The sequence below is a fragment of the Lepeophtheirus salmonis genome, chromosome 7 (assembly GCF_016086655.4).
Source record: "Lepeophtheirus salmonis chromosome 7, UVic_Lsal_1.4, whole genome shotgun sequence".
Taxonomy (NCBI): domain Eukaryota; kingdom Metazoa; phylum Arthropoda; class Copepoda; order Siphonostomatoida; family Caligidae; genus Lepeophtheirus; species Lepeophtheirus salmonis.
In genome coordinates this window covers 1,906,867-1,925,750 of record NC_052137.2, presented here as the reverse complement: position 1 = coordinate 1,925,750, position 18,884 = coordinate 1,906,867, and the positions used below count along the sequence as shown (strand labels likewise).

The window sequence follows — 18,884 nt, the reverse complement described above, 5'->3', positions numbered from 1 at the left end:
CATTTCTTATTAGACTGGATTGAATTTATAAAATTGTGAGGAAATAGTATTGTAATAATATTACTCACACTTGAAGGTCCGCCCTTGGAGGATGGAACAAACAAATATGCTTAGACATTGATATATGAAGCGAATTTATAATGAAGTTTGAACAAAATATGGGCCATTTTCCTCTATGGCAATTTTTCTAGTACAATTTTATAGATGAATAAAGATTGATGTCGTCACTTGTGTCGAAATTGGGAAGAACATGATCCTACGAAGTTAAATGTGTTGCATAAGCCATATACTTTGTACCTATATATAAATCAGGATTGGGCGAAATTCGATCCATAGATTGAGAGTAAAAGAAAAAAGATTAAACTTTGGTCTAGGGTTTGTGATTGGGATTTGAACCGAAATATCGGTCCAAAAAGAGTCTCAACACTAAAATGTATGTACATATAAAGGAGCTTCAAACAAAATAAGAAGTTTTTCATTCTTTCATAAGAGAATATATATATGTATCTAGTTAATTATATCACTGAAAGGACTAAAGAAAGATAATAAAAAACAGTTTTTTTAATAATAAAAATAGTAATAATTAATAACATAATAAACTTATATTGTTAACCAAATTAACAAGAGAACAATAATAAAAATATGATTAAACGAACCACATTAATAATAGCTAACATATAAGTAAGTGTTATTAAGTAGATTTGATATTCATAAGTAGTACAAAGTGTCTTAAATCGCTCCTTGAAAGAAAGGGGAATAATTAAAACACAAGTACAGTAGTACTCGCAGACTATATACTAATTCTCAGGATTGTATCTACGGGGTGGAGTAGAGGGGGGGTTGTTGGCTACACCTCTTTAACTCTAAAAAAATTTCAAAAAAGTTAATTTTTACTTTTTTAAATTATTTGTCAAATCGTGTCTTTTGTCTAAAAATTATATTATAAAAAAATAAAAACACTATGTCAAAGATTTTATCAAAAGACCCCCCAGGAAAAATTCGTTCTTGTGGAAGGATCGTGGAGAAGACAGCGATGCCGCAAATCAAGTTCCAACAATTTTTTTCCCATAATTATAAATAACTTAAAATTGGATTAATTGATCGTTTCTCCACAAATTTTTAAACTAATGTCGCAGTTTGCCTTTTATTTGGACATCCATGGCACATACTAAACAAAAAGGTGTGCATTTTGTTTACTAAAGTATCTTTTGTTCCCAAGGAGATCTTCCTCACAGCCATTTTGCTAGTCAACCTCCAAATATATAAGTACTGTTCTGGTTCTGCATAGAATAATTCAATTAAGTGTGTATTATGTTATGAGAATATGAAGTCATCTATCTAGCTATTTATTCCATGGAATTTGTCTCCCATTTGCTTCTCTTCTCTCTCTTAAAGTTATTTTGTTGCAACAAAAGTTCACACTCTTCCCTCCCTCCTTTGACACCATAACATGGTACCTAGTTAGAGGAAGACAACATGCCAACGACGTCGACAACAAGTTGTGTAAGGAATCCGAATACATATTATTCTGAAAAAGAAAAGAATTTGTTTTTTTAAAGTGTATGTACATAATGAAACATAGTTAGATCAAAGAAGGACTCTTCTAAAATGTAATAATTACACATGAGCTTACTTAGAGAGGACTAAGGAAATGGAAATTCCTATAACATCGTAAAAAAGTCAAATACGGTCTTATCATTCGGCTTCTACATACGACAATGAGGAGTATTTTTACAAGATAAAAAATAAATAAAAAGAAGAGTGGATTGCTCATTTCTGATCTATTTGGATATGTGTATATAATGTGTTTTTTCCCATAAGAATTTGTTTGAATACTTCAAGTGGCATAATCGTATGTTTTTTTTTTAATACGCATTCATATAGTCGCAAAAAATATGACCTGAACGGGTGCGCAATTTTTTTCTAGTTGGCAGTATTTTTATTTTATTTTACAAAGTTTTCATCATTATTATTTAATTTTTGAGGAGGGAACAACTAAGCATAAAGTGACTGAGCTCATAGATAATGGAAAGTGACACTGAGGATTGGTTGGAGAGTTAAAAATACAAGTCCTTGTTAGACTCAAAGAGTAGAATTGAGGATCAACAAAGACATGTGCACTTGCTAGATACGGAATGGGATTTGTCTTTATTTTCTTCATCTCACAGCTGATTGCAGCTAAATATTCTTTGAAATGTCAGGGTGATCCACGATAATTTTCGCTTTCTTTTTTAACATATCAGCAGGTCATTTCTTTAACGTGACTGGTAATTTTGCCGCATGACATATTTGCCAACTTTTTATGTTTTTATATTATCGGTTCGAACTTTACTCTTGCATCTCAATCAGATATATGGAACTTTTCGTTTTCCCCAAAAATAATAAAGGCTCTTTATATCTTTTTCGAAAAAGGTCAACCTTTTTAGGGTCCCTTTTCCTAGACTGTTATAATTGTACAAAGTTCATATAAGTTTACCTACAGGAACTTCATATTAAAAGTGATGTGTTTCACAGCAACAGGTTGCGTGATGGGAGCAGCTTGTGCTCCTCTTGATAGTATTGGAAATCATTGACCATTCATTTTTATAATTATTTCATCACTATTTTACTTTTTTCTTCTTCTCCAAGCTATATAACTAATCAAATCAAGATACAACAGTAAAGTCAAATTTAGCAAAAAAAAAAAAATATATATATATTTTGAATGAGTATGAATAATTTTCATACTATTGTCTGTCTCTGGTTTTTTTTAGTTCAAATAATACCCTAATCCCCCACCTCTAAGTATATTAATTGTAGTGTCAACAAAGTGGAAGTATCTATCTATATAGTGACACTATACGAAGTGGGCGATCGGGATTTGGTGTAAGGGATTAGACAAGTAGATAAGGTAACAACAGGTGAGAGTAACTACAAATAATACTATGTATATTAAAATATAATATAACAGTCTTAAATAGTGTGTGTTGTCTGATTAAGGGCTATTTATATCATGTAGTATTGATCTTCCGACTTATATGATGTCGGCCATCATGGAGGAGGCATAAACAATCAAATTCTAGAGAGATAAAAAACCTTTTTTCATTTTGTATCAAGTATATATATATATATCTATCTCTAAGGGTTTATAGATACGTCCAGAAAAAAATACAATTTTTACCCTCCTCCTCTCTGTATTTGTCGAAACCAAGACATGAGCCCCCGATTGGGAGTAATTCTTAATTTTTAGATCCCCCCGCCCCTGTATGTATTTGTAAAAAAAAATATATTGATTATCTTTAAGACCACTGATCATGGCTTCCACAGGATTATATTGGGGGGGGGGGTGGGGGGGCTTAGTTATATTTTAAATCCCTATTTCCTCACAAAAAATTATACCAATCGAAAAAAAATTATAGTATAAAGCTAAAATTCCTTCGTTTTGTGTTGATCAGTTCTCAATGTAGTGGACTCCGCAATAAACACCTCTCCCCCCTCCGTCAACTGGATGTCATAAATTTCAATACATATAGAACGTTTTCAGTTGAGTCTTAGTCTAACCTCATAGTTGATATTTTTATTACATAAGATATACAAATGTCCGATAACACTTGAGATCCCGATGTCACATGAAAACTCTCAATAGTAGATCCTAATGTCTAAATACATTCATCCTTGCATATAGTAGGCAATAAAATTAACTATTATTAAATTTGCAAATATCAGATATTGTTGTCCAAGTATACCACTACTTCTCTCATCCTAAATAGATATAAAACAAAATTAATTGCGAAAAAAATCAAGCCATTTCAGAGGTAGTTTCAGTAAATATTAGTTTAGTAATTTCGTATTTCCCGCCCTAAATATATCTTGTTCATTATTGATCAAATCAAATCATACGATAAGACGTTGTGAAGGTGTGAGCGTATACTACTAACGGTTCTTGGACAGTATTAAAATTCCCCGGTTCAGTTATGAATTATTATGCCTCGAGTATGGAGGTTTCACAGGAAGAAATTCTCCATAATTTACATTTTTACGAACAGAAAAGGAAAACACGTCGAAAGCGATCCAGAAAATTTGCGATGTATACGGCACCAATACTCTTTCAGTTCGTGTTGCACAACAGTGGTTCGAGCGATCTCCCCCCAGTTCTTCTGCCTTCTACTGTTAACAACTCGACCATTTGATGCTGGCGAGCAAACACAAGGGATCAAGATTGGTGAATAGGAGACAACAAGACATAATAAAGACAGCGCCAGTCACTACACATCTTTAATGACGCGCCGCAAGCCCAGAGGGGAAGTTCTTATGCATCCACCCTACAGTCCGAACCTGGCACCAAGTGACTAACACCTGTCCCTGTATACGGACAGTGCGCTTGGGGTACAAATTTGCCCTCAATAGAGGTCACTGAAAATTGGTTGTCAAAGTTTGTCACCAATAGGGGGAAGGGCTTCTACGAGAAGAGCCTTATGAAGTTTGATTCTCATTGGCAACTTGTTATCAAACAGAACGGGGAATACTGGCTTAAACCCCATGATTGTAACACTTTTTATGAAGCGAAAAATACGAAATTACTTTTTCACCAACCTATTATGAATCACTGTTTTTATTCGGCATTGTATGCAACTATGTTAAAGTTCATTTTTATTTTTAAAGCAACTCGATGAATCTTCTTTTAGGTTTTTCAGTCTTATTTTATTTTATACTAGCCTTTCACATGGTTACTCTACAATTAGTCGTTCTTTCTGCAAGAATAATGATAACAGCTTGAGACAATTAAATAAAGAACATTGTTCAGGTTGCCAATAACAAAAAAACTAGGACGCTACAAATTACAAAGGATTTACAACTAAAAATATATATATAGTTTTTATATATATTCTATTATTTTCTTTAATATGACGCGCTTAGCATGTTCGTTGCTAAACCTCATTTGATGTCAAATTCATAATTTTTTTTAATATACTCCCATTTTTTAATTTTTTTAATGTGACTAGCTAAGCTTTAGCTACACATGTCCATTGCAACATAGTTATTCCTTTAATCAAGTAGTAACACTCGAAAATGGCAAACCGACAAACATCCATACAGAAATACTGAGCTTTATTAATACAGACAAACGTTTCAACTCTAGGCTCTCAACCTTTGGTGTACTATTTTGCTATCAGGTGCGTGCGCAGGATCATATTTTTCTAGGGGGAGAGGGGGGATAGATTTTTAGAAAAAAATAATTCAAAAATTGAATATTTTTGGGAAAAAAATCTCAAATATACACTTTGATATTTAAAAATTTCCAAAATCCATAGACGGTGCCAAAAAATAAAAATTTCAAATATAAAATTTGATGTTTAAAATTTTTCAAAAATCCACAGCTGTTCCCAAAAAAACTATTTTTAAAAAAATCCAATTAATAATTAATTTTTTGAAAAAAAAATTCAAAAATCCACAATTGTTCTCAAGAAATAATTTTTTCTGATTTTTTTTTTTTTCAAAAATACATAATTATTCACAGGAAATTTAATTTTTTAGATAATTAAATTAAATTTCAAATATTAAATTTGGTAGTAAATGGGTTAACTTATATAAGCAAATTGTACAAGTTACAAGGCTAAAATGATATGAAATTTTTTAAATAAAGAAGTGCCTGTGATAAGGATAATGCAATAATTGATGATTTCATTAATGGTCGATATATACTAACAAAGTAAATTTTGACTTTTATATACGTAAAATACTAATTGATAATTTGGCACATGAAAATTCAAATGCTCACTGTAGTACTACTCGCAAATACATACTAAATAAGTAATTTTAAAAGATCAAAATGTCATGATAACATCAATGAATAATAGCTGGTAATTAAAATGACAGATGTAGTGATTAAATAACGCAGATAAAGTGTAACTTGTACAATGAATTTATACAAGTTACAACTATTCACACAACATATATGTGGCCCGTCAACAAAAAAACAAACTGAGATGATTTTTTTTCCAAAAGTGAGGCTGGATTATATTTATAATTGGAAATTAATTACCGTATCTTTTTCGATTGATAAATCATTCAAACCCGCTGCAAATGCCACTTAAATATAGATAAAATTATCCATCAGTTATATAGAAAAAAATATATAATCGATTATATTCGAAAGCGCCTATATCGGAACTCAACGAAGTTTCATATATCAAATGAAGGCTTCAAATTAGAGCTAAAATTCTTAGGTATCTCACAAATTATAATGTAAAGTCCCTAAATGAACAAAACAATTCAATTAAATAATGGGTCATTTATATGTATTTAGGAAGTAAAACAATATATTGGGAATTTCTTAAACTTTGTTCGAGATTGCTTCTGTGTTGACATAATATGTATATTAATACAATATAAATGGGAAGAGGAGGGGGACATAAGTTTAACACACGTGAGTTAAATCATTATCACTATCAAATGAGCTCAAAAATCCCCATCTATATTCACATACAAAAAAAAAAAGAGAGTCAAACTGTTCCTCTCTATTAAAAGTAGTGAGAATTGAGAGGGGTTCATTATCATTAATTCATGAAGAAGAGACAATAATATATTAAATATAAATACATACACGATACATTTGCATTGAGATGAAGAGGAGGAGGTAAAGGATGTGTACAAATTACAGGGTATTTATGACCCTCAGATTCTCGTCTTTCTTTTCCATCACAGACCGAGTCCACAAATGCCAAAGTTACGCATATATTTATGTATATTGTATTTAAGTATACAAGCCAATAGTTCCCCTTTCTTCTTATCTTCTCCTTCTTATGCTTCTTCACGGCAACCCAAAAGGTCAAATCCCTCCTTCTATGTATGTATTATCTTCTACTTCTTCTCCATCATCAGTATATCTATGAGACTATGAGTATTATGTACATAGATGTATACATTAGTATGTACATAAGGAACATATCAGAAGATCTTTTCTTTTTAGTTTTTTTTTTTTTTTTCTCTCTCTCCCTCTTCCACTCGGTGGTATAACCATTAATGGTTGTGCTTATTGAATAACTTATAGTACGATAATGAATACTAATAAAGATGATGGTAATATTATTATAATAATAATAATAAAATCCTCTATGAATAACATAAAACTCAGTCAGTGGGTTATAGAGAGAAAGAGTCGGTTGGTAAGCTGAGAGATCAGAGGAATGACGATGAACTCCATATTCGTCATTTCAATCATCATATCATATGTATATATGTACATCCATTTTGGGGGCCTAAGCAAGCAAGTTTTATCAGAATAAAAGTCATTCATATTAAGAAAAATGGTAAATTATTGCCTTGTATGGACTCTCAAATAATGGGACTTAAAGCTTGTACTATCGTATCAAAAATATATCGCTGTATTGCCTAGTTTTTTTGTATATCCCACCCAATTAGGTATTAAAAATATGTTATTACATCGTTATACAATGTTATTTTCATAGAATAGATAATTAAACTATAAATAATTTGCGAGAGTAGGGCATTATTCAATATTAGCCCACTTTTTTCGTTCTTCATCGATCAACAAATGGAAAATTGTACAAATTTAGTCATTTCAAGGGATTTTCGATGTAGATATTTGGTTTTTAATATTCATAAAGCCATTTGATGGAGCTTCATCAATTTATTTATAAGAAATTTGTCAGCCTTAACAAGATGGCGTCCCCTTCAATTATGATACAATTTATGACGTGAATAAAAATGAGTCCAACTAACAATATAAATGAATATAGTGCTGTCGTCTATCTATGAAGATTAGGAACTTTGTCGTTCAGTCATTGCTCCAACTTAAGATCTATCTTTAATACGTCTATAATAATCCCTTCACGGCTCTTCATCTTCTCTCCTCCTCCTTCTGTAAAATAAAATAAAAATTAAAAGAAAGAGTCCACTAATTAATGGTTATTAATTGAATAATGATACAAAGGAGCCTTTACCTGCGAGTGCAGGAGTGTTTGCTCAGGAAGAAGAGTTGATGAATAGTAGTGGAGGGGAAGAAGAAGAGAATGGGCGCACTCAAAAAAGTAGTTCATGAGTACTAACATAAAAATATACATAATAGGGAATTCGTGATGTGGATCCAATTACAGTATTTTTATTATTGTTATAATCCTCCCTTTGCTCCAACGACGACGACCCATGATGATGAAGGCACAAAAATTTATAATAATATGTACTCTGGACTGAATAGCAGGGGGCTGCTGGATCTGGTGCAGCAGCAGCAGCAGAGCTAGGGGTGCAAAAAGGGATTAGAAACAAAGAGAATAATATATTACTACTATTATTCCCAGATGTCAAGACTTGATTATAGAAACACAATTCAAAAAAAGGGAGGGAAAAAAAGGAAGAGAAGGGAGGGAGGGGAATGGCCAATGGGATATTTCCTAGCGGATCTGGCTATATACATAGAAAGTTGGCTAAAGCTCCTAATGAAGTGACAAAAAATCCAATCATCCTCATACCCCTAGAGATCCATTACGCCATTTTCTATATATATGAAGAAAAGGCAATTCATCCGCTCAGCCATGGATTTTCTCAATTAAATATCTACTACAATCAAAGTCCCTTGGGAGGAACTGGCAACCCTGATGATCCCCCCTTCCTCTTTTATTATTATTATGGCATATTTTAACGTCTAGCTCTAGCTATGTACGATGAAGAAGAAAAAATAAAAAGATTTAGAGAGATAAGCGAAACGAATTCCTCTTATACTAGTTATAATATATATTTGTTGGACAGAGCGAGGAGAGACCCATAGGGTGCCCGAAGAAGAAGAAGAGATCCCCTTCTTCTCATTATTTATTATCCACCATTTTAAACATATATATATATATAAAAGAGGCAGGGGTGCCAAGGTAGTAAGTCTCCTCCTCTCTTCTTTCTCAAATAGATATCATAAATATGACAAAAAAATTGTAGCCTTTCAAACTATAGTAAGGGATTGTGTAGCTGCTCCTGCTGTAGGAGCAGGGAGAGGGGAGGGGGAAGGAAAATAAGACGAAAAAAAGGTGTATATATATTATATATATAAGAACACCCCAGATTCTTCCCTTGGAAAAAAGAGAGGGTCTTCTTTTACTTATTTCTACAACTAGTACTACTTACTCCACGTGGAGGTGTGGAGTAAAAGGCGGAGCCTTTATTTAGTGAAATCCTTTTGATTCGCTGTCTTCCTTGCCAAGACTCCTAGTATTGGACAAGCTCCCTCATTACCCGGTTGAGGTAGTAACTCTCTTGCTACAACGGTTCAAGGTGGAAGAACGAACCGGACTATAGAATGGAGAAGAGAACGCGCTTACCGTTCTATCAAGAGTGTAGGAACAAGTAGGAAAAAAGCGTGCCCTCAGGTTTTTTTTCTTTCGTAAATCTTAACTTCAGTTGAGTACGAGACGTATGTGTGAGTGGGAACAGGAGGGACGAATGTGAGCCGTGATCTCATTTTACTTCACTTTATATCGTTTTATTTATTATTCACGTCTCTAAGCTGTTGTGGTGCTGTGTGTTGTGGATTTATTTATATATATTTTGAGTGAGTTTTTGTGAATCTCTCTCTCTCTCTCTCTTCTTTGCCTCCTTCTCTTGTTTTGGCAGTGGTGATCGCGTCCGTGTTGTGTAGTGTCATTGAATACAAAGTGATCGTACATCCCATCATCTAATGACTACATGACTGTTGTACCCGGAGGCTGTCTCAGTTTATGAGCTATATACTCTTGGCAATGAGTCCGCCATGAAGAGTCCAGGCTACATATATGTAGTTGTAATTTAAGAATCTAACGGAAAAAGAGGAGACTATCAAAATATTTGTGATTTAAAAAGAGACTCTATTGTAAGGAATTATTTTGGAGCTACTAAGGAAAATGTTCCCGGGCCCGAATCGTCATCCTGGGAATCCGGTAAGAGTGCTGTTTATATATTTTGTGTGCATCGTTTTCAGGGGACATTATCTTCTTTAGTGAATAGAAATATCATCTTTTTAATATTGATGCAAAGTGAGGAGGATTGTGAAATAGTGACCCTCATGTTGTATCGCGGCCTCTCACTCATTTAAGAGGATGTACTATAGAGATGCAAATATGCACTATATTTCCCGCCATTGGGTTTTGAAAGTAGTTTTTTACTTCTCTATAAGAAGAAGAACGGATTATTATTTCAATAATGCTTTTTACTACTACTACAGATGTTGAGGGGACGGAGAAACAGCAGCTGCTGCTACATAGGGGGGTGTATTATTGTTCTTCTTCTTATTATTGGCGTTATTGGGCTCTTTTTCTCCCCTTATTGCTCTGTACATGTTTTTGACTGGGAATAAGTTAACCTAAGAAGTATGAATATGGTGTTATTTTCCCTTCTTTTCTTTTAGTTCCCAGGTGGTGTTCCCCCTCCAGGGATCCCCGGTGGTCCTCTTGGAGGAATGCAGCCCCGATTGGATCTCCCACCAGTGACTCTTGGAGGACTATCAGCCGGTGGTCAGCCTCGCCCAGACCAGTTGATGGCTGCTCAATGCAATCTCAACTCTAATCAAGAGAAGCTCTATTCTTCTTCCTCTTCTTCATCCAACAAACGAAGAACTCCCTCAGTTCCCATCAATTCCCCACTAGTGAGTCTCTTTCTCTCTCTCTTTATGAATATATCTCTATGGCTATGTGTGTGTATATCTGACTATGTATATGTACATACATATTAATAATAATAAAACAACAACAACACGAAGAAGAATAAAAACAACAACAAATTCTTCTTCTTCTTCTTTTCGATCCTTCTTCTCCTTGTAGATATATACACATATATCCACACACATATAATATATATATTTCATTCTTATCTCTTTTTCTTCTTTTCATTATTTTTTTTACTTTTCTTTAATGACTTAAAATGTTAATTGAAGTTTTTTTATTTTTCTTCTTCTTCTTCTTTTTCTCTCCTAATTCTCTTCTTCTTTTTATTATTGTTATTATTACAATCGTTATTGTGATTATTTTAGGGTGTACCGGGTGGACCCCTCAAATTAGGCATAAGTGAAACGTGTGAACGGATCAAGGAAGAGTTCAACTTTATTCAAAATCAATACCACTCGTTGAAATTAGAATGTGAAAAACTTGCTCAAGAAAAAACGGAGATGCAGCGTCACTATGTCATGTACTACGAAATGTCCTATGGCCTGAATGTGGAAATGCACAAACAAACAGAGATCTGCAAGAGGCTAGACGCCATCATACGACAAGTTCTTCCCTTTCTATCTGGAGAGCACCAGCAGCAAGTGGCAATGGCTGTGGATAGGGCTAAGCAAATTACTATGGCAGAACTCAATGCGGTCATGCAGCAAGCCGCAGCTGGTGGACCAGGAGGAGGAATACCTGGTATGCCTCCTGGATTCCCTGGTCCCCCTGGGGGAATGCCTCCGGGTCTACCTGGCATTCCAGGACTTCCTGGACTTCCTCCATCATCTGCTGCAGGTCTTCTTAGTCTGGCAGGACACCCTGGCATGCCTCCCACCTCCTCTGGAGCATCCGCTCTACACGCACTTATGCAACAAAGAGGGGGTGGAGGCGGATTGGGTGGACTAGCGGGATTAGGAGGTGCAGTTAGTTCGGCTGCCGCAGCGGCTGCAGCAGCTGCTGTGGCTGCATCCAGTAGTAGTCATTCTGCATCTCTCTCAGGAGGCGGACATGGGGGGTGTGGGGACGAAAAACCCTTACTCTCTGCCATGGAAGAAAGAATGAAAAATTCTTCGTCAGCATCTCCAGCATCAGTCTCAGCATCTCAGAGAACCCGATCTCCAGCCAGACAAAGCCCTCCTCCTCCTGGACATCTTCGATCCTCCACACCCAACGACGAAATGCATAGTAAACGAATCAAATTAGAAGAGAGCAATCGCAAGTCTGGACCTGTGAGTTTCATCTCTTATTAAAAAATCTCTCATTCGTACTAATACTATCATCCCTTAGGAATCCGATGGAGGAGACAAGAGTGATGGAGACCTGGTTGTTGATGTTGGGAATGAAGATGATCCTCCAAGGCCCCCCAATGGGAGTGGCATGAACGGAGAGCACGGTCGCTCTCGACACAACAACAGCTCGGATGCATCCTCCTCCTCCAATCTTCCCAATTCGACTGCACAGAGTGGAGGGGAAAATGGAAGACCCCACTCCAATCACTCCTCTTCCTCTAGATCAAGTTCACATCTAAAAGCTCCCAAAGAAGGAGGACCCTCTTCCAATGGAACCTCTGGAGAAAAACCAGGAACTCCAGGATCATCCAAACCATCTACGCCGAATGGAGGACAAAGACCTTCTTCTGCTAACGGTAAACCTCCAACACCTGGTGCGCCACCCATATCAGGGCCTCCACCTCCTCATCCAGCTCTACCACAAGGAGGCCCCTTGGGGCATTATCCTCCAGGCTTTCCTAGGCCACCTGGAGCGGATATGATATATCCTTATCAAAACGGAGCTCCTCCTCCGGGTCTCGCAGGTGTATTCCCACCACGTCCTCCCATGGTGAGTTCTAGTACTTCTACCATTCACATCTTCTAGATGTATAATTCTCTCTTTTTATAGCCTGGAGTTCCTCCACATGATCCCCATCCCAACAATAGATTACCTCCAGGAGTCATGCCACCTAATGGCATGTCCGCTAACGGGATTAATGGTCCAAGTGGAAAACCGTAAGTCCACCAACTACTTTCTATATTCAACTAACTAACTCCTACTTATTCATTATAGAGCCTATTCATTTCACGTTGGAGCTGAGAATCAGCTACAGCCTGTAACGTTCCCACCTGAGGCGCTAACAGCTTCTGGAATTCCAAGACATGCAAGGCAAATCAATACCCTTCAGCATGGAGAGGTTGTTTGTGCTGTGACCATGAGCAATCCCACAAAATATGTGTACACGGGCGGTAAAGGCTGTGTCAAAGTATGGGACATTTCCCAGTCTGGGAACAAACCCCCCATTTCACAGCTGGACTGTCTTCAACGGGACAATTACATCCGTTCTATTAAGCTTCTCCCAGACGGTCGAACACTTGTCGTAGGTGGAGAGGCCAGCACACTTTCCATTTGGGATCTGGCAGCTCCCACTCCTCGAATAAAGGCAGAGCTCACCTCTGGTGCTCCTGCTTGTTACGCCCTTGCCATCAGCCCTGACTCAAAGGTCTGTTTCTCCTGTTGCTCCGATGGAAACATAGCAGTGTGGGATCTCCATAATCAAACCCTTGTGCGGCAGTTCCAAGGGCACACAGACGGCGCCTCCTGCATCGATATTTCAGCAGATGGAACCAAGCTCTGGACAGGAGGGCTAGACAACACAGTTCGCTCCTGGGATCTCCGTGAAGGCTGCCAACTCCAACAGCATGATTTCAATTCTCAGATCTTCTGTTTAGGGTATTGTCCAACCGAAGATTGGCTTGCCGTTGGGATGGAGTCCTCCAACGTAGAGGTGCTCCACTGCTCCAAGCCAGACAAATATCAGCTCCACCTCCATGAGAGCTGTGTTCTCTCCCTCAAATTTGCCAATTGCGGCAAATGGTTTGTCTCAACGGGGAAGGACAATCTGCTCAATGCTTGGAGAACTCCTTATGGAGCATCCATTTTTGTCTCTAAAGAAACCTCATCAGTTTTGAGCTGTGACATTTCCTCAGATGATAAATATATTGTCACGGGATCCGGGGACAAGAAGGCCACCGTCTACGAAGTCATGTACTAACCTAAATAAATAGTATAACCACGCCGCTACACATCCCCTTACTACTATCTCAATCCATCATCATCATCATCATCAATAGTAACAATAATACAATATATATTTATATATACCCTCTAAGATGATAGATACCTATACTTCAAAAAGATGAGATAACTTCATAACGGAGGATATGCGTGTGTTTGTCGCAGTATATATAGTATCTATAATAAAGACTGAATAATAAAGCTCTGATATAGAAGCAGATTCAAACAAGAAAGAAAGCATGTAAGACTCTTATCAGCAATATATGATATTAATAGTATATTACAGCAATAACTGAATCAGAATTCGAATGACGAAAAAAAAAGACACATTAAAATGAAGAAGACCTTTTTCTCCTCAAACTCTTGTTGTTATTATTATTTAAAAATGTCCCCTCCCCCTCCTCATTTACTACTATTATATTTTGAAACCCCTCTCTCCCCCTCCCTCCTCCCAAGTTTACACATATATATATTATATTGTATTCTCATGAATTGTGCTCCTACGACCTTTTTTTCGTGCCTATGAAAAAAATACTATTCTTTAAATAAACAAAAAAACAATAATAAATAAGGATGAATGAATGAACGCGCCATATTTTGTACGACTCCAATAATAATATATTTCGTTTTTTCGCCAAGTTGAGATAAATACTATATTATTATTATCAATATTAAATATTATACAACTATAATCACTACTATCAAAAAGTTATATTATTTCATGATTATTATTAATATAAATATTATTATATTATTCAATAAAAAATTTATAAAGGAACAACTCACTTCTTTTTCTTCCCCTCCTTCGTAGTTCTCAGTTGCAATCCTTTCTTTTATATAATATAATATCATTGTAGAAAAAGGACATTAGTTGATGATATTGTTGACCTTTTGATCTATTCAAATGATGTTTTTATGCGTATTTCGTAATATTAGAGCCTCATTATGTGCCACACAGGAGGGTTAGTTTTATCATGGGGTGGCTCTCTAACGAAGATAAAATTGAGATTTATTTAAATTGACTGGATTACATTTCGTTGACACGAGTTTGAACTGAGAAACTTAACTTGCTCTATTTGGATATTTTAGATTGCAAGTTTTTTAAACATTTATGCTTGTTATACATACTAAAGTTTGAGTTTCAATACAAAATTCTAAGACCAACTCCCTTTCTTTTAAGAGTACAAGAAGCTTTACTTTATATACAATCTCCATGTACGGGTTAGAACCTGTACAAGTTGCAATAAGGGGTCCACAGAATTCTACTAATCAAAATTAGAAATTACATCATTAATAATATCTATGAAATATTCAATTTGATAAAGGAATGACTCACTATTAAATACATATCTGGTGTGACAACTATCTTGATCAAAAATCCTAATGAATTTTATTAGTTCATAGCAAGGCAGTAGATAATGAAGGTGTGTCATGGTCAGATCGAGGGATCTCGACTCCTAGGGCAATGAACAAGGTTTTCACTCGGCGGATTTATCTCCTTTAATGGAAAGATCGTTCATTGTGCAGGTACATATTCATATCAAGATAACTTGGGACTTCTGATCCTGTTCATAATTGTTCCTGTACATAAATTCCTTCAAATCTTTCACGGAATCATCGTCTACATATAAGAACTAAGTAGTTCCATACAACGACAGAATAATCAACTGAATTAACCAGTCAGGAGCTTTCATCCTCCACACATTGCTCCTTCTTTGAAATTATTGAAAGTTTCCTCCTACTTAAAGAAAACTATTCCATTAATATGAGTCCTTCAGTCTCCTGGATGTACATAACGCAGAAATCACTTATCTCTAGCACATATGTATCGTTTCCATTTATAAGTTGGACTTTGTGATATACGCTCTATACGGATAAATATGTATGCTGGACACTTCAAGTTTTCAAAAATTATCCCAAAATATATATTTATTTTTTTTTGAAAAATAAATTCAAAAATTAAATTTTAATTATAATTTTTTTTTGTATAGAAAATTTCGGATGTTATATATTTTTTTTTTTTAAATATTCAAATTTCCACAGTTATACACAACAAATTTCAAAAATTTATAGCTTTTCTCAAAAAATTTAAATTTCAAGTACTAAATCTTTGGTAAAAAAATTTCAAAAATCCACAGCTATTTAGAAAAAATTAAATTTTTATATAAAAAGATTCAACTATTAAACTTTATAATAAATTGCAAATATTTCTTAATCTGGAGGGTAGGGGTACAGCCCATCCCTTGCTGACGCCCCTGATTATATGCCATGAATTCAAATTTCTGAGATAAATTAAGATGGCCAAGAATTTTATCTATAGTGATTAAATAGACTTATATTGAGACCGATATGAACCCTTTTGACCATAAAATATATCAATTTATCATTCTTGTTTGTATTTTGAAGCTTAATTTTGATTATTTTAAAAGTGTAACTGGAATGGGCACTCTGTAGAGGGCAAACATCCATAAATGGTCCATTTTTCTTACTTAGATTTTCGATTTATGAAACATGTTTATTAAACCTTTAAAATACCCCCTCCCAAATTAAGGAATTTTTTGCCTTTTACTAAAAATTTTCAAAAAAATTAATATTTGAAATTGAATAAAATTTTCAAATTTTATTTACAAAAAATTAACTTTCTTTGAATAACTATGTATTTTTGAAATTTGTCTCCCAAAAGTTTAATATTGGATTTTTTTTTTTTTTTTCAAAAAATTTAATTTCTGAATTTTTTTCCAAAAAATGTAATATTCGAAATTTATTTTTTGTGAGAAGTTGTGGATTTTAGAACTTTTTTGAGTATAGGCATGGATTTTCGTAATTATTTTCTAAATATTTCATTTTTCGTGGTGAATAGTTGTAAATTTTTTAAATAAATTTAAATATCTATTTGTATATTTGAATTTTTTAACCACAAAAATCAGTTTTTGATTTTTTTTTTCAAATAAATTTCACCCCCCCCCCCCCCCCCCCACGAAAAAAAAATATATATATAATCCTGTGGACGCCCCTGATAGCAAAATGGGATTTTTTAACTATTATTAAAAATAGTCGAGACTCGGCACCGGTAATTTTTACTAGATTTGCATCGGCATTGGGATTTCATATTGGAATCGTTCCATTACTAATAAATCAGCAATTTGAGCTCTATACATCAATATGTTCTAAAGTTATTGGTATTTTAACATTTTGAGCTAGCTTGACCTCTCAAAATTTAATAACTACTTCCTATGATGATAAAATATATAATTTTTGTACCCAGTTAGATTAAAATTGCCTCCTACTTTTCCAATAATCCTGATGACCAACATACAGACAAACAAACAAATAAATAGAGACAAAAACATATACATTTGTTCAAAAATTCAGATTCAATTGTCGAAAAAGCCGTTCTAGCTTGCTTTTTGTTGATGTTTGGCCATATTTATAAATTATTAAGATTTTTCAGCGAAAAATTTAATATTCAATTTTCTTTTTTAATTTTTCTGAACAGCTCTGGATTTTTTTCCAAAGAAACTAATTTTTTAACTTTTTTTTCAAAAAATTAAATATTAATTTTGCACAGTAAGGATTTCGAAAAATATGAAATTTGGTTTCTCCAAAGCTGCCTTTAATAAATTATACTTTTTATGAAAAAAAAATGTCCAAGGACTAGGGGTGTCCACAAAATGTGGGCTAGAGGGGGTGTACAACCCCCCAAAAAAAAAAAAAAAAATGAAGCAATTTTTGCTTTTTACTAGAAAATTTCATTTTTGTAATTGTTTTTAATAAATTTAATATTTGAAATTTTTCAAATTTTTTTTCAAAAAATTAATTGTCTGGTGTTAGCTATGGATTTTTCAGATTTTTCTGTGAAAAATTTAATATTGTATACTTGAAATTTAATTTTAGAAATTTCCTTTCAAAAAATTTAAGTATTTTCTGAACAGCTCTGGATTTTTAGATTTTTTTTTCTAAAAAAACTAATTTTTTCCAAAAATTTAATTCTTGAATTTTTTCTTCTTCAAAAAAGCCAAATTACTAATCTCCTTCAATATAATCCTACGGACGCCACTGTTTGTTCAAAAATTTAGACTAAATTGGGATAAAAATCATTCTTGCTTACTTTAGTGTTGACGGTGAACAATTGTGTAAAAATATGACTTCGTGTGAAAATAGATTTGTCCATGAACAGAGCCTACCCTTGTGGGTTTAGGCGGGTGGTTTTCGTATGGAGTAATACTTTTATTGTTAATTTATGTTGGCAATTTTGAAAGTAATAAAAAGTTTAGATCAGTTTAAAAAATTAAGGTTTAGTTGTACACCTTTTCATTTTCGTCATTATTAAATGTCTTATGTTTGCAAAAAAATTAATTAGTGGATGCCATTAAGTGATTCTCTCATGGCCTTTTGATCTATTCAAATTACTCAATTTTTAGCAGATATTTGTAAGTAATGGATGATTATGAGCATTCACGGGTGTCCCCAAGGGGTGGGTTGGAGGGGCTTTAACCTTCCCAAAATTAAGGAATTTTTGCTTTTGACCAAAAATTTAATTTAATTTTTAAAGCTTTTTTTCCTATAAATATAATTTTCTGTGAATTTTTAGAAATTTTTCTCATAAAAATCTAAGATTCAAAATTTAATTCCCAAAAAAATTAATTTTTTAAAACAAGTTTTTAATTTTTTTTTCAAAAAATATAATGTTTGAAATTTTTCTCCAAAAATAAAATATTTCATTTTTCTTCAAAAAAATTGATTTTTGTGAGCAGCTGTGGATTTTTAAACAAAGTTCTTCAAAAAGATTACTTTTTATTAAATTTTTTGTGTACACCAGTGAATTTGTTAGTTGTTTTTTTTTCAAAAAATATAATATTTGATATCTTTATTTTTCTTTAATGATTTTTTTCAAAAAAAATCTTAAAACCAACCCCACCCAAAAATATAATCCTACTGACGCCCATGCATTTGAACTTTATAATGTCCCACACGTGGCCGGTTTTGAACTTTAAATGATATATATAAAAAATTTAATTTGACTTCCAAAGATTGTTTTATTATCAATTAGTAATTTTCATCAAAATAATCAAAAACTACACTATTAATAAATACATCGATCATCCTAAGAATATTCAATTATGCACTAGGGATGTGAAAACTGTATAAATC

At 33.9% G+C, this 18,884-nt stretch overlaps 1 protein-coding gene and 1 long non-coding RNA gene across 4 annotated transcripts; one reads left to right on the top strand and one right to left on the bottom strand.

Moving 5' to 3' along the window:
- Positions 1-583: 583 nt before the first annotated feature.
- LOC121121815 (uncharacterized) lies at positions 584-8,308 on the bottom strand. 3 transcript variants are annotated; one of them, XR_011781210.1, is made up of 5 exons: positions 7,944-8,308; positions 7,723-7,861; positions 6,584-7,238; positions 1,271-1,528; positions 584-1,196 (listed from the first exon to the last, which is right to left on the bottom strand). It is a non-coding gene; the product is annotated as an uncharacterized lncRNA (long non-coding RNA). The 3 variants fall into 3 exon arrangements; XR_005865580.2 differs by having other exon boundaries at positions 6,584-6,866; XR_005865582.2 differs by having other exon boundaries at positions 6,584-6,874; positions 7,944-8,302.
- An 889-nt stretch (positions 8,309-9,197) lies between these two features.
- On the top strand, positions 9,198-14,301 carry LOC121121190 (protein groucho). The gene is made up of 6 exons (XM_040716059.2): positions 9,198-9,899; positions 10,367-10,603; positions 10,988-11,893; positions 11,952-12,503; positions 12,564-12,670; positions 12,729-14,301. Exons 1-6 carry the CDS (start codon positions 9,864-9,866, stop codon positions 13,708-13,710), a joined length of 2,820 nt encoding a protein of 939 aa, XP_040571993.1. The 5' UTR covers positions 9,198-9,863; the 3' UTR covers positions 13,711-14,301.
- Positions 14,302-18,884: the final 4,583 nt, after the last annotated feature.

Bases quoted from the DNA above. Each gene is read 5' to 3' on its own strand.
- LOC121121190 (XM_040716059.2), top strand. From the start codon at position 9,864: ATGTTCCCGGGCCCGAATCGTCATCCTGGGAATCCG. The intron at 11,894-11,951 runs GTGAGTTTCATC...ATCATCCCTTAG, and splicing joins GCAATCGCAAGTCTGGACCT to GAATCCGATGGAGGAGACAA. The intron at 12,671-12,728 runs GTAAGTCCACCA...TATTCATTATAG, and splicing joins AATGGTCCAAGTGGAAAACC to AGCCTATTCATTTCACGTTG.